Source organism: Limulus polyphemus, unplaced genomic scaffold (genome assembly GCF_000517525.1).
Source record: "Limulus polyphemus unplaced genomic scaffold, Limulus_polyphemus-2.1.2 Scaffold3154, whole genome shotgun sequence".
In the NCBI taxonomy this organism is placed as follows: domain Eukaryota; kingdom Metazoa; phylum Arthropoda; class Merostomata; order Xiphosura; family Limulidae; genus Limulus; species Limulus polyphemus.
The window spans coordinates 46,981-62,704 of NW_013668764.1; the positions used below are offsets into that span (position 1 = coordinate 46,981).

General features: G+C 36.6%; 1 protein-coding gene across 1 annotated transcript in view; it reads left to right on the forward strand.

The window, feature by feature from the left end:
* Positions 1 to 15,432, forward strand: part of LOC106468764 (glutamate receptor ionotropic, NMDA 1-like) — a gene marked incomplete at its 5' end in the record, with an annotated part of 32,964 nt that extends 17,532 nt beyond the window's left edge. The window contains 5 exons of the mRNA XM_022397127.1: positions 1,722 to 1,854; positions 9,636 to 9,736; positions 10,153 to 10,291; positions 13,363 to 13,514; positions 15,337 to 15,432. Coding sequence (XP_022252835.1) covers positions 1,722 to 1,854; positions 9,636 to 9,736; positions 10,153 to 10,291; positions 13,363 to 13,514; positions 15,337 to 15,432 — 621 coding nt within the window. The remainder of the gene's footprint in view (positions 1 to 1,721; positions 1,855 to 9,635; positions 9,737 to 10,152; positions 10,292 to 13,362; positions 13,515 to 15,336) is intronic.
* Between the last annotated feature and the right edge of the window lie 292 nt (positions 15,433 to 15,724).

The window sequence follows — 15,724 nt, forward strand, 5'->3', positions numbered from 1 at the left end:
TGTAAGACTAGAGAGAAGGCGGCTAGTCATCACCACCCACCGCCAACTCTTGGGCCACTCTTTTACCAACAAATAGTGGGATTGACCGTCACGTTATAACGCCCCCACGGCTGAAAGGGCGAGCATGTTTGGTAGGACCGTGATTCGAACCCACGACCCGCAGATTGCGAATCGAGCTCCTTAACCATCTGGCCATGCCGGGCCTGTAAGACTAGAGGGAAGGCAGCTAGTCATCAACACCCACCGCCAACTCTTGGGCTACTCTTTTACCAACGAATAGTGGGATTGACTGTCACATTATAATGCCTCCACGGCTGAAAGGGCGAGCACGTTTGGCGGGACGGGGATTCGAACCCTAACCGCCTAGCCATGCCGGGCCAATATAAGAATGGTACATTCGTACAAGAATAATCTGTACGGATATTCCATTTTTAATATCCTTCTTTAAATTGGTAATAACGTTATTTTTTCTTTAAAGTACTTTTAGTAAAAGTACTCGTGGTATTAATTTCGTTAAGCAAAATTTGTGCATATAACTTTTTTTACACACAAAACCAAAATTACAGCCAGCTTTATCAATCGGGTTAATAAGAAATTCTTTTTTGAATTTATTTCATTTTTAAAGACATTGAAAGAGATATCTAATTCGTATCGAGATAAGTTTAAGGTTCTTAATCGGTTCTTTACGGAATTAATAAAATATAATTCCCATTCAAAAAAAGAAACATAGGATTGTTCACTTATTTCAAGAATATATTCATCAATATTATTCTCTCAGTCTTCTAAGATTTCACATTTTTTTTGCGTGTTTTAAAATTCTATATTTAGTACCTTTCTTTAATATTGATTGTAATTCTTTATCTTCGACAACTTCTAAATTTCCTGTAACTATACGATTATGAAAGATCATTACAGTTATTATTATACTATTATTACAGTTACAAGGTAAGTTGTCAACTTCTATTTGATTATATTCTTCAATTAATTTTTTTTACAGTTAAAGAGAAGAGGTTCTATAGGTTTATTATATTTAAAACTGACTACAAGTTGAGACGATTTTATGGGGAAGATATCTTCTTGAATACTTTTTTATGGATCAGGGAAGATAAATATAAATCATCCCGAGCTTTATGTTTAAAATCAATTACTATATAAGATTTATCTTATTTCCAATACTGAAGGGAGTGTAGGTATACGATTACATTTTAACCTCAATTTAATTAGATTTATAATTAAATCTTTAACATGGATATTTTTATATTCAAAGTTTAAGACGATAAATATTTGAGTTTAATTACTAGAAATGTCAAGGTGGTTTTTATTTCTACTTCAAGAAATTTAAGGGTAACTGCCTTTCCACAACTGGCTATAGACAGTGAAAAGCAGTAGAAACTGAGACGTCGTGGGGGGTAAGCACTCAGCTTCGTACCCTTAACATCAGCGTTTGGATTTTGTCTGATATCCCCCCAACGCATTTGGGTGCTATTTCCACAGACACTATCCGTTATGACAATAAGTTGACAACCAGGACCGATAACGGTTGTGTATATATATTTATAGACATTAGATATTACCGAACTTTCTTCCCTTTTCACTTTATTTTGGTTGTAACTAGAATGCTCGTTTTTGTTGTTGTCTTTTTTTTTTTTTTTTTTGCTTTTAGAAGTTGGTCACAATACACAAGACCGTGTGGATAAAAGAGATTTTCTTTCGATTTCTAGACTATTGACCCTGGGTTCATCAACTTCCCTGCCCGTGTTGTCATCGGAGTTTGGTGGTTCACCAACGTTGTACTAATTTCTGCTTACACCGCTAAGTTGGCTGCTGTTTTCACTGCAGAACGCCTTGTAACAGGTAATACTGGGTGTTAGAGAAAGGTGTTTGTAGTACTGTGTATAGGGAAGGATATGTGCATAAGGGAAACGTGTGTGTACAGGAAGTCTCGTGTATTAGTACTACACTATGTATTAGGGAAGAATATGTATATACTGTGTATTATGGAAACGTATGTGTACAGGAAGGATTGTGTATTGGGGAAGTTTGTATGTGCGGTACTGTGTGTTAGGGAAGGGTATGTGTATTATGGAAACGTGTGTGTACAGGAAGTCTCGTGTATTAGTACTACACTATGTATTAGGGAAGAATATGTATATACTGTGTATTATGGCAACGTATGTGTACAGGAAGTATTGTGTATTGGGGAAGTTTGTATGTGCGGTACTGTGTGTTAGGGAAGGGTATGTGTATTATGGCAACGTATGTGTACAGGAAGTATTGTGTATTGGGGAAGTTTGTATGTGCGGTACTGTGTGTTAGGGAAGGGTATGTCTATTATGGAAACGTATGTGTACAGGAAGTATTGCGTATTGGGGAAGTTTGTATGTGCGGTACTGTGTGTTAGGGAAGGGTATGTCTGTTATGGAAACGTATGTGTACAGGAAGGATTGTGTATTGGGGAAGTTTGTATGTGCGGTACTGTGTGTTAGGGAAGGGTATGTGTATTATGGCAACGTATGTGTACAGGAAGTATTGCGTATTGGGGAAGTTTGTATGTGCGGTACTGTGTGTTAGGGAAGGGTATATGCACAGGAAGTATTGTGTATTTCGGAAGGATCTGTGTAATACTGTGTTAGGGAAGGGTATATCTACATCATGTTAAGTTAAATGAGGTTGAAGTAAGGCCCTTGAATCTTTCAAGGATCTGAACAATATTGCTATGCCTACAAAGACACTACGAGTGCACTGATTTATATAAAGCATTGCTACTAGTATTCAACTATCGAAGTTTATGTACTGTTCGTTTCTGCACCCCTCCAGTGGCTCAGCGGTAAGCCTAACGGCTCACACCATTAAAAACCGGGTTTCAATACTCATGGTGGGCACAGCACAGATAGGCAGCTCATTGGGCTTAACAACAAAGAAACTTTTATTTTCACAATTGTAGATGTAGTAACAATTTAGTCATCTTCTGGTAATTTCTTCCAGGGATGTAGACACAACATCGTTTACATAGTGGTTAGTACTATTACTAGTGTTCTAGCTTTTAATGTCACAAGATTATTTGATTCCCACAGCCCAGTAGTAAGCGAGAAGATTGTTGATCTGGGGTTCCGTGGTGCCAAAATAAAATCGCGCTTCGCAATTTGGGGCCGTTGGAGGTGGGTGATGTTGACTAGCTGCCTTCTCTCTAGTCCACTACTTCAAAATTAGGGTGGGCTCTGCGTAAAGTTCAACAAAGAAACAAATATTAAATATAGTATTCGACAGTAGAGCCTTCTGGTGTATGGTTAATCCAATATACCTTTGGTTGCATCTCAAGCACGTAAACTCATACAGCAGTAGCGAGGTGTTCAACGGGTGTTAATAATGCTTGGAGACGGCTTGAATGGGTAATGAAGAAAGACTTTAATATAAGTTTGATATAACAGCAAATGTACAAGGTTTCGACAAGGTTTTGTCACCATCATCATCAGGTTATGTTAAACTTATATTAAAGTTTTTCTTCGTTACCCATTCAAGCCGTCTCTAAGCATTATGAATCTCAAAGTGGGTTCCTCGTCATCGAATTTCAATGGATGTTGTTAGAATAGGCTAAAAAGGGGTATTTAACGCTAAAGTCCAACACGGGATACCTCGCTATTTGTGTTTGCGTTTACGTACTCGAAGTTAAAACAGGAATATATTGGGTCAACCAATAGAAGTCTCTGCAGTCAAATAAAAAAAGGGATCAACCAATAGAAGGCTCCGCAATGAAATAAAAAAGGGATCAACCAGTAGAGAGCTCTGCTGTCAAATAATAATAATAATAAATATACTGTGATGTTAAAACTTACATCACCAGCAGTATTATCATCCACCGCCTGAACGAATGTGTTGTGTCTCCCTCTAGTTTTTTTTTATTTTATTTTATGCCATCCTCCATATCCTGGAAGAATTTTATCTTCTAATGTTAGAATCTGTTGCCATTAAGGTAAGAAAACCAGCTCTTAAATAAAAGATGACCGAACTGCTAGAACATCTTCAAATGTGAAAACGTAAAAGACAGAAATAGATGAATTTCGATCGTTGAATATAAGGTGGACTAAAGGAGAATAATTTGGTAAGTTAAAAATAGACAGACACTAGTAGCATCCTGACTCGCATGAAAGATTATAAGTACGTACAAATTTGTAATATTCTATTAATATGTAATGTTGTTTTTGTTACCAAACACAAGTAATCATGTCAGCACTGTTTATTAAAGCGAATGTAAACTTTTTTTTTGTAATTTCATAAAACGGCCTGAAGTACAACTGAATGATGAAGTTGGTAATTAAATTTCCAAAGTCACTTTTAATGTGATCAAAGAGGATAATTTGATAAGCTCAAATTAGTGTGAAATGTCACTCGAAAAATATATATTTGGTTTGATGTTAAGCACAAAGCTACATAATGGGCTATCTAGCATAGTAAGACTGCAGACATACCGCTGTGTCACTTACATATACAGTATTGGAAATAATTATGAAAACAGTGAATAAAATTGGTATAAAATGCAAATATTATGACATTTCTTCTCTCTACTGTATATAAAAAAATGAACTGCACCAAGTGGTGATAGTTATTGGCTGTTATCAACCAATCAGACAGTGTCATACAAGCATAATACATATAACAGTACAGGCAGTCATATTATTCCCATCAGTAGTGTGGTGAATGCATTCATAGCTCCTAGGACAGAAATACCACGTAACCAATACGTAGAAGTCAATATTTTGGCTGGTGAACGCTACTCCATGCCACAAGATGAGGCACAATTTCACGTTTCAGTAGGGGATGTATGGAACCCCTGAAGATAATAGAGGTAGTTGGGATAGAAAGCCCAAACTTTACAAGAGTAATTTTTAGTATCTCAAAGTGTTCTCTTTACAATATATAAAACAATTCAATAGAGATATTGCCAATGACTCAGCTGTAGGTACAAGTCTGAATGAATGTTAAAGTAAGACTAACATGAACATTAAGCAGCCTCAATGGTGTTTGGCCACTTGAAAAGAACACTGCTCAACAGAGATATACACCCAAAAAGTTGACAATAGCATTGGATTTCAAACAAGTGGATGAGCAAAGCTAGATAAGGGTGCTCTTTACAGATGACTCAAAATTCAAATTGTTTTTCAGCAATCATTAATAGTTCTTTCAATGGCAGAGAGAGGACTAGCAAATGTACAACATCTACAGTGATTGGACCAATACAAGTGTAAACTGCATCTCAGTCAAGGATGTTGAAAATCTACACAAAATTGATGGCACCCTGATTACTAGCAGGTACAGGCATATTATTATCCATCATATCATTTCCTCAGGAGCAAGACCTATTGGACAGTGATTCATCTTCCAGGAAGGTAATGATTGAGTGGCCCAAAGCATCTAACAAATCTCATGAAACGATTCCTAGAAGAAGAAAAAAAGAGAATGACAGAACACTTCCAACTATGGCTTGGCCTGCACAAAATCTCAATATGAATATCAAGACTATATGAGACATATGAAAAATAAAACATTTGTATGGATCGAAACAATTTGGCTGAATTGTAGAAAGTAATATAGGATATGTAGAGCAATGTTTCACAAGCATACATAGACAAACTACTACATTTAAAGCAAATATAAAATACTAGTGCACCACACAACATATTTGATTTGATTTTGTGTTTATTGTAAAAATGTATTCCAGTAAAAATAAGTTGACCATTTAGTTTAAATTCCTCATTGTTTGCGACCCCTGTATGTGCAACACTATTGATTTTTCATAATTATTATCAGTACTGTAAGTAGATAACTCTAAAATCTATTTACAGTTAAGACTGTCATTGCTTTCCTTTGAAAATGTGTAAAACTGTACGCTTTCAAAATTATTAGCTCTTAAAATTTAACTGAGAGAATAATCTGTTTATCATAGAACTTAAAGGGTTCTTACTTGCAGCTTCATGGCCTTGTAGCCAGCATGCTGTATGCAGGCGTAACACGTATTTCCTGCCCCCTACTTAATAAAGAAATCCAAAATTTCCATACACAGAGAATATGTACTTTTTATATATCCACCAAAATGAACTTTGTCAGGGGAGAGATTCCTATAAACTGGGGCATGCATTATTGAAATATTTAGCAATCATTTCCACTGGCTGGTCATTTGATATTCCGAAGATATAACTTTCTTTATCTTACAGTGAGAGTCATGTAGGTGGTGCCTGTACACTGAGAAGTGGTACTATCATTTTCTGTATATAATGCTATGTTTTCTCAGTCAGGAACAGAATTTGTAGCGTTAGATCTTGATTCATTAGATTTATTACAGAGCTCTCAAGTAAAGGCGCAAAGAAATACACTTGTTTACCTTAGATTGTTTTTGGGTGTTAAATAAAGATTGTTTTACTGTCTTACATATTCTGTTCAGTCTCTTTCTTTTCTTCGAACTCAGTCGAGGACGGAGAATTCGGATATGCTCTTTAATACATTTCCTGGCGAACCTCTTGTTAATCTACAGAACCTACCCGATTCCTCTAAGTCCAATTAGTGCAATTGAAAATAACATAACTATACCCTGCTGCGGACTGAAAGGTTTAAGGTTCGAACCTGCGATATACCATTGAACGCACCTTGCCCTTTCAGTGATGGGTATGTTATAAAAGTGACCATCCATTTAGGCGGAAGGTGTTGTTGATAGACAATCCCGCTGTTCATTCAAGAGAAATATGTAGACGACGAGTGCTGCCGACTGGTTTGCCTCCATATGGTCAATAATTCAAAATTAAAAACAACCTTGGGGTCTCTGACCTTATTGTTTAACCCATGTATCCCAGGTTCAAATCAACAAATATATTTACATCCTGAAACATTTTAATGATTAATTCTTTATAATATCAACTTTAATATCTGAGATGAACGTAATTTAAACAGTCCTTAATTTTGACAAAACATACTATGATAATGTGAAAAGAAAACACATTTATAATGAAATTTATTTATTTAGACTCAAACTATCGGAAGTTGTTGTATGTTATTAAACACAAAGCTACACAAAGGGCTATCTGTACTCTGCCCACCACGGGTATCGGAACCCGGTTTATAGCAGTATAAGTCCGCAGACATACCATTGTGCCACTGTGGGAAGTGGTTGACGGAGAAAAACTTGAGACTTAATTGTCTGTTAGGGTAAAGAACGTGATGAGAGCGAAATATTGTTGTCCTTTGCTTAACAATACTTCAAGTAATGTTTTGAAATCACCCGTCACATGTGATCTAAATATAACAACAAATGTATTATAACACAGGTGTAAAAGGCAAAATAAAAGTGTGGGCCTAAGGTTTCTTTGACCGAGCGAAGCGGGCCCGGCATGGCCTGGTGGTTAGAGCGCTCGACTCGCAATCTGCGGGTTGCGGGTTCGTATCCCGTCACACCGAACATGCTCGCCCTTTCAGCCGTGGGGACGTTATAAAGCTGCGGTTAATCCCACTATTCGTTGGTACAAAAGTAGCCCAAGAGTTGACGATGGGTGGTGTTGACTAGCTGCCTTCCCTCTAGTCTACCACTGCTAAATTAGGGATAGCTAGCGCAGATAGCCATCTTGTAGTTTTGCGCGAAATTCGAAACAAACCTAACCGAGCGAATCGGGAAAATGTGCTCCACATTCTGGACGGAGTCAAAGGCTCGCCTTAGGACCTTATAAGCTCTTCGATACTGCATTACATTTTATGCATTCCCCTGCTTTTCCTGAGAATATTTTTTTTTCCTTATTTTTACATATTTGTTACTGGGACAGATTGAAAGAGTGGCGCATTCCTCCGCCAGTGATTAATAAATATAAAAAAACAGTCACAAAGTAAAGATACAGTCACAAAGTAAAGAAACAGTCACAAAGTAAAAAAAAGCAGTCACAAAGTAAAAAAAACAGTCACAAAGTAAAGATACAGTCACAAAGTAAAGAAACAGTCACAAAGTAAAAAAAAACAGTCACAAAGTAAAAAAACAGTCACAAAGTAAAGAAAGTAAAGATACAGTCACAAAGTAAAGAAACAGTCACAAAGTAAAGAAAGTAAAGATACAGTCACAAAGTAAAGAAACAGTCACAAAAGTCCTTCTCACCATTGTAATGGTATTTTTAAGTATTTACATAATTTTTAAATATTATTTTTTTATGCTCCAGAAAAACCATCAATACAACATTGATCATTTTTTATAAAATCTCTAGAAATCAAATCAATAGAGGATTTAGTATCTCAAGGTGCTATAGACTACGGAACGGTGGAAAACTCTATAGTACACGAATTCTTCGCTACCCACCAGATGGAGCTGTTTCGAATCGCTTTCCAAAATATGAGGAACAAAGATACTTTCGTACATACAGCTGGAGATGGCATCAAGAGAGTGCGCCAAACTTCATCTATACCTGCAGGTGAGCATGAAACTTCCCGCTATTCTTATGGTTAAAAATTGGAAATTTTAGTGCCATCTGTTGGGATTTAAATTTATAAGTATCATTTTTTTTTTTTTCAATTTGAAGATTTTTCTCCAATGTCTTTATCAATAATAGGGTTAAATCAATGACGAAAGTTGTAAATACAGAATATTTTGAAAGAGAAAAAAATCAATATATAACGATTAAAAACGATATTCATAGTAGTAAAATACACGTAGGATAAAAATTGTTTGTTGTTAAGCGCAAAGTTACAAAATTAGTTGTCCGTGCTCTGCCCAACGTGTGTATCAAAACCCGATTTTTAACGTTATAAGCACTCAGACGTAAGGCTTAGCCACTGGGAAACAGGGTAAAAAAAGTTGGTAAATCACATTAAAAATATCCAATAAAACATTAGCGCTTTTTGCAGAATGTGACCAGGGCATTGTCAACAAATTTAATTATTTAAAGTTCATATCATTAGAAAAGGCATTTAGTTTTGTTTTTTTTAGCGCAAAGCAACAAAATTGGTTATCTGCTCTCTGTCCCCGGGGCCCGGCATGGCCAGGTGGTTAGGGCGTTCGACTCCCAATCTGAGGGTCGCGGGTTCGAATCCCCATCACACCAAACATGTTCGCCCTTTCAGCCGTGGGGGCGCTATTATGTGACGGTCAATCCCACTATTCGTTGGTAAAAGAGTAACCCAAGACTAGCTGCCTTCCCTCTAGTCTTACACTGCTAAATTAGGGACGGCTAGCGCAGATAATCCTCGTGTAGCTTTGCGCGAAATCCATAATAAACAAACTTATTGTTTATCTTTTCAATTACGCGCAAAGCAACTCGAGAGCTATCTTTGTTAGTCGTCCCTAGATAGACTAGAAGGAAAACAGTTGATCAACAGCACCAAATAGGATTTACCGTAATATTACAACGCTACCACGGCGGAAAGGGTGATGTTCGGTGACGGGGTTAGAACCCACGACCCGCAAATTCGGAGTCGAGCACCATGTATGGCCGAAAATCGATTGATAGTTTATTTTATTGTTTGGCTCGTTTTGGTTTTCAAAAATCAAAATTACAAGTATAAAATGTTTAATTAAGTATCACAACTATCAGTGTATAAAATCAAATACTTTTTGGTTAGTTTACAAGCAATAATGATACATTTAAATAATTTCCTATATTTACACTAACTAGGTGATCCTGGTCGATATGCTTTCATTTTTGATTCTCCCGTGTTAGACTTCGCAGCCCAGCAGGAGCCATGTAACACCGAAACTATTGGACTTTTCGCACCTGTAAGAAAGTTATTTTTGTGAGTTTATTTCGCCACCTAGCGGTGGAATATATTTATTGTAACGATGTTTGTGTCAAAGTAAGTTAAAAGACGTCAAATTGTGTAAGGAGTCCAGTAGACGTCTTTCTTTCTGTATATTGATGTGCCAAATCCGCCACGGGTATCGAAACCCGGTTTCTAGCATTTTTTTTTATAAAGAAACAAAGATTTTGTTACTGCGGACTTACAACGCTAGAATCCGAGTTTCGATACTCGTGGTGGGAAGAGCACACATAGCCCATTGTGTAGCTTTGTGTTTAATTACTAACATACAAACTGTCTGTAATAACGTGGAGTACTAGGCACTGCGTTAATTCATAATACAGGACTTAATAATTTAAAGCGAACTCCGAGTATATTGTTATTTCTTAAACATAGCAAAACTACGGCTTTGGTCTGCAGAAAGACTCCCCCTACGAGGAAAAGTTCAGCCTTGGTATCCTCAAGCTGAAGGAAGAAGGATTCTTAGAAATGCTGTACGAACGGTGGTTTAAGGGAATATGCAGCCAAGTTACTGGTATGTGATAATAATATAAGATGAAGAATTAATATAAAATTACCTCACCTACTTTAACGTCTGTAACTCGAACCCTACTTACCAGAATGTGCTTATTTGTTTTTTGAAATTTGCGCAAAGTACTCGAGAATGGTAGGCTAGAGGGAAAAAAGTTATTCGACACAACCCACCGACGACTCTTGGGCTACTCTCTAACAACGAATAGTGTGACCGACTGACACATTATAACGCCCTCACGGCTGAAAGGGCGAGCATTCTAATGATCAGAGAGCTCTAACCTTTGGTAGCTTAACTAGTGAGACGCTTGGAAAGTAATTCCAGTGCTAAAAATGAAATTTGCATAAAGGCTTGTATGAAATCAGCAGGAAACATGCCATATTTAATTCTGCCTTTAAGAACAGCTACTAATAGGCTATCTGTAAGCGCTTGAATCCTTCTCCCAAACAAACTATTACAACAAATGTTATAACATTCATATTTTCAATTGCCAAAGTTTTGATACTCTATCTGTGTTAAAGAGTGTTTGTTGGATACGTCACAAGAATTAACATAACACACGGCAGTAAGGCCGGTAAATACATCTATATTGGCTCATCGTATGCACATCGAATGTCATCCATGATTTCGGTCGACACCTTTAACAGACCAAAGGATGAAGAACAGTTACAAATCCGTGAGGGTCTAATGATGAGATATTTGAAGCTAGCTTTAACTCAACAAGACCGGTCGTTCCCTTTCCTTCTCACACTGTGTTCCGTTAATTTGTATTTCATACCAGTTGAGTGACTTAACTGTATGCTTATTTCTATTGGAAGCTGATAAGAGTCATCTAATACGACCGCATTCCGTCACGACATTGCTCAGACTCTGAGAATCGACTGTTGGATATTTTCAACCAGAATAGCACCTTATGTGAAACATGGGCTAAACAGCTACGCCATTCCTAATTTAAAACTGTCATTAAGAATGAGGGCAACCAGTCAGTAGCAACTGCCGCTTAGGCGGCTACTCTTTACCCTGACAGTGCGATTGATTGTCATAGTTTTAATGCCTTCGCAACTGAAAGTGTTTAACATACAACAGCATACTGTAGCTCAAACCTTGAATGTTTATGTACGCTAACTACTGGGCTACACCCAGCCTCAGGAATCGCGTATTTAGCAGACATTTTGGCTGTGGGATCACCTCAAATCATTGGTGTATTTGAATGATCTCGTTACCATGACGGACCTGAAAATTAACAAACGAAGTCAAGTACAATTGTTGATAATTGGATAGTTTTGTTCAAACGTGTATCACCCTTCTCTCATGATGTAAACAATAACTAGGCAAATTTCCAAATCAACAACCGTGGTGACAATTATTTCTAACAAGAAAATCGTCTTTCCCATCCACTCACCAGTTCATCTAACAAATATTACGTTTTTGGTAATTAGAGTTCGAGTTATGGGCGTAAGAATGAACGAAATTTCTTGGTTAGAGTAGGGGAAAGTAGCCCGTGGTCTACCGGGATTATAAGGCGACTATGAATTTTATAGCCTGATTATTAATAAAAAAAAACTTCGCCTTATAATCGGGCCAATACAATACGGTATATCCAACAAAAAAAATATCCAGTATCCACTATAAAGCAAATTTGAAACTATTCTGTAGAGAATGAATTTTAACAACTTTCGCTGCTCATACTGGGCTAGGTCAAAGTGATAAGTGAAAATCAGATCCTAATCAAATTCCTAAGTATCAAAAAATCTAACTTCAAGAACCCCAGACCTTTGGGAAAGTACTTTTCTTCTTCAGTAAGTTGTCGGGTTATTGTTCTGATGAATTGAGATTTTGCAGTATAGTAGATTTTTTAACGAAGTGTGAAATAACAAATATCAAGTGATATGATATATTTTGATTTGTATTTTGTTTACTCTGATCAATTTACAAAAACCTACATACAGATATTCATCATAAGGACTTGGCTATACCATATCTTGTAAATATATGTATAAAAAAAACTTAGTTGATGTTACGACTTCACAAGTTTAGGCTTAAGTTATAATACCGCGTGAAACTGTAATATTAGTATATTATACTGTACTTTATTATTCCATGTGTTCATGTTGTAAACAACTTAACAGGTCCCGATGTACATGATTTGGCCAAAACCTTGATCCTTTGATTACCGTGAATTTCCGTGAATTTAAATTTCATAAAAGTTGTTTTGGTTTTAATAACGGGTTTTCCATAATTCAGTTACGCAGATTTCGAAAATAATATTCATTTTTTATATCGCGTGAGGATTTTTTTACGAATCGGAAAGAAAGAAAAACTTTTACTTTGATCAAGTTATTATTTTGTTTACCACAATGAACATTTTTTTGTTGTTACGTGTGTTTCTCGTGGGTTCTAGAAGGACCGATAAGCCTCTCACGTCGCGATTGGTCTAGAGAAATCTATATCCAGTGGCTGTCAACATTTTAAGCATAACAAAATGTGACCCGATTTCAATGAAAGTGATTCACTTATATAAAAGTACATATGACGTTTTGTAAAAAATCTGTACGTGATGGAGAAAAATGGATATCACTTTCAGATTCAGCGTACAGGAATTACTGTAGAACATGTAAAAGTTCAAGACAATAAAACCATCGCAGGCCTGGGTTGCATTTCTCTTACAGCAGTGTTTTCCAAACTTGAAATAGTGGCGCCCCACTAACTCAGCAAAGTTTCTCTTGTGGCTCCCCGCCACTTCACATGAACATAATTTTCACAAGTGATAACAGTAAAATCAACATTTTCCTTACCTGTTTTTTAATAGTTTTTAAAATGAAAACAAAATGTTTTTAAGGAATGAGTAAATTCCCCACAGTTTAGGCCTTACAGTGATTAGTAAATCCCCCACAGTTTAGGCCTTACAGTGATTTTACCCACTTCTTTGTGTTTTTGTCGTTATACTTTAAAATTAAACAACCTTTCAGATTTACTTTGAGCCCTAGAAAAAAAAAGATAATGTTGGAGTTTATTTGTTATTGATTATACTTTCAAGTGTTGATTATTTTAACAGTACACAATTTACTCTATAGCTTCCCGGACAAAATCGGAAAACTATCAACTGGCATTTAACGCCATGATTGGTGTATTTTCCTGTCTGAGTGGCGGAATAGGAATTAGCCTTTTGGTTGTAGCCGGAAGTTGGCTGGTTGTTTGTATCAAGAAGATGAGAAAGGAAAAGAATGTAAGATCTTTTTTTTTTTTTCTAATTTCCCGCAAAGCTAAACGAGGCCTATCTGCGCTAGCCGCCCCTAATTTAACAGTGTAAGACTAGATGGAAAGCAGCTAGTCAATACCACCCACGGTCAACTCTTGGGCTACTCTTTTACCAAGAAATAATGGAACTGACTGTCACTTTATAACGCCTCCCACAGCTGAAAGAGCAAGCATGCACGGGAATACGAACCCGCGAGCCCCCCCCTCCCCAGTGGCACAGCGGAATGTCTGCGAACTTACAACGCTAGAAACCGGGTTTCGATACCCGTGGTGGGCAGAGCATTGATAGCCCTTTGTGTAGCTTTGTGCTTAACTTCAAACAAACTCGAGCGTCTCAATCACCAGGCCCATTGAAATTTAAACAAAAATATATCATTATATGTACCCTTACAATGATTACAAAGACTTACCTTTCCAATATGCCCACAGTTTTACTAAACTGAGCCATAATCAGAGCCACCATTAAAATAAAGTTTGTTTCTTTCCAAGTACAGAATTTAAACAATATCACATTAACGGTAGTGGTAATCATAAAGTGACAAAAATCCCATAACTTACGGGGCTAGACGTTGCCCTGAGGCTTTATTGTGGGTCCAAGATTCAAGTCCCTTTGCCGAACGAATACCGCTCCGCACTTTGGGGCCGTGAGTATGTTGTAAGATATATGACTGACGATCAAATCCCACTATTTTATTATAGAGTATCACAAGAGATGGCGGTGGGTTCTGTTGACTAGGTAGCTGCCTTCGCTCGAGTTAAAGATGTGAGGAGGGGGCAATCCAAAAGTTCAGAGAAAGTTTTATCTAGATGGGCATCGTATTAATGCGCTTAAGACTCCTTACAACTCACAATAACAGTAATGACCTTTGATATTAAAAGCAAGAACAACATTGAAAAGATATATCTTTATTTTGACCGACTGCCAACAATAAAAGACAACATGTTTCTGCGTAAAGCTGCCTAACACGTAGTCTGTTAACGTTGGCAGTTTTTATTGTCCATTTTAACCTTTGTTCCTGTTTTTTACTTTTAAAATTTGTGCACAAATTGCCTTTATCGAATTTTCAATGACCTTTGATTTTTTTTTATACGTCTCACACAGAAGTCCGTATATCATCAACTTAAACTTTTCAGTTGCTATAGATACGGAACGAAATGTCTGTCTTCTGTTTCCTCACTGTAAAATTAATCATGCAACGACACTCACAGTTCAGGGTACACATTACAATTGAATTGTAATCAGTCGCTTTCTTGAATTAGTGTACATGTACATGATATAATCTCTAGTTGGAGGTTAAGCCTAACGATGACTTGATTTGGCCTCAAAATGTAGTTAATATGCGTACATCAAGGCTGCTTTCTATGTCTGTTAAATGTCATACCGACGCCAGGTGGGAATTGAGACTGTAATATGTCCAAAAGGATCTGCATGAAACATCTGCTACCACACTTTTAACAGAATATTCTTTTGACTGTTCACATCAACCGTCGAGATAGGGCGAATTTGATTAAACCAGAGTCTAATAATAAGACAATCAGTAAGGTTAAAATGTACGAATAAATAGACATTATACTGAACCTTTTAATAAATTCAATTTGCTACTACCAATTTTGAATAATATGTGGCAAAATTCAAGGGTGACCAGATACGTGGCAAAAACCGGTATCTTATTTGGCATTAGTAGAAGTTTGTAGAAATCAAATGATATTCTGATTAGTGTTTAACAAGTATTTCTAGGACTTATTTTCCTTTATAATATACACAAATGTCAATATTTTTTTTTTTACAGAGTCGCTTGAGAGTTTATCCGGCTAACCGTTCTTATCCTACAGAAATCCTTGACCGTAAAGGAGCCACCTGGACTTGGATAACTGGAAGGCAATGACAGAAGTGCATAATCGACCTTGGACACGGCATGACTGTTTTGTCAACGACCTTGAACTATTATTTATTCTATGTCTGTATAGTAAAAACGAAGTACGGTTAAGCCTACAGTATCAGAAATCAAAACTTTTTAAACAATACAATTCAAAATTACCTTAGTAACTTCTAAGACTATATTTATTGTTATTATTTGAATATTAAAAACATACGACAATAATAGTGTTAATTTGGGTGTTGTGTAATGTATTAATATAGAGATTGTGTTTAGAGTTAACAATGAAACTATTGATATT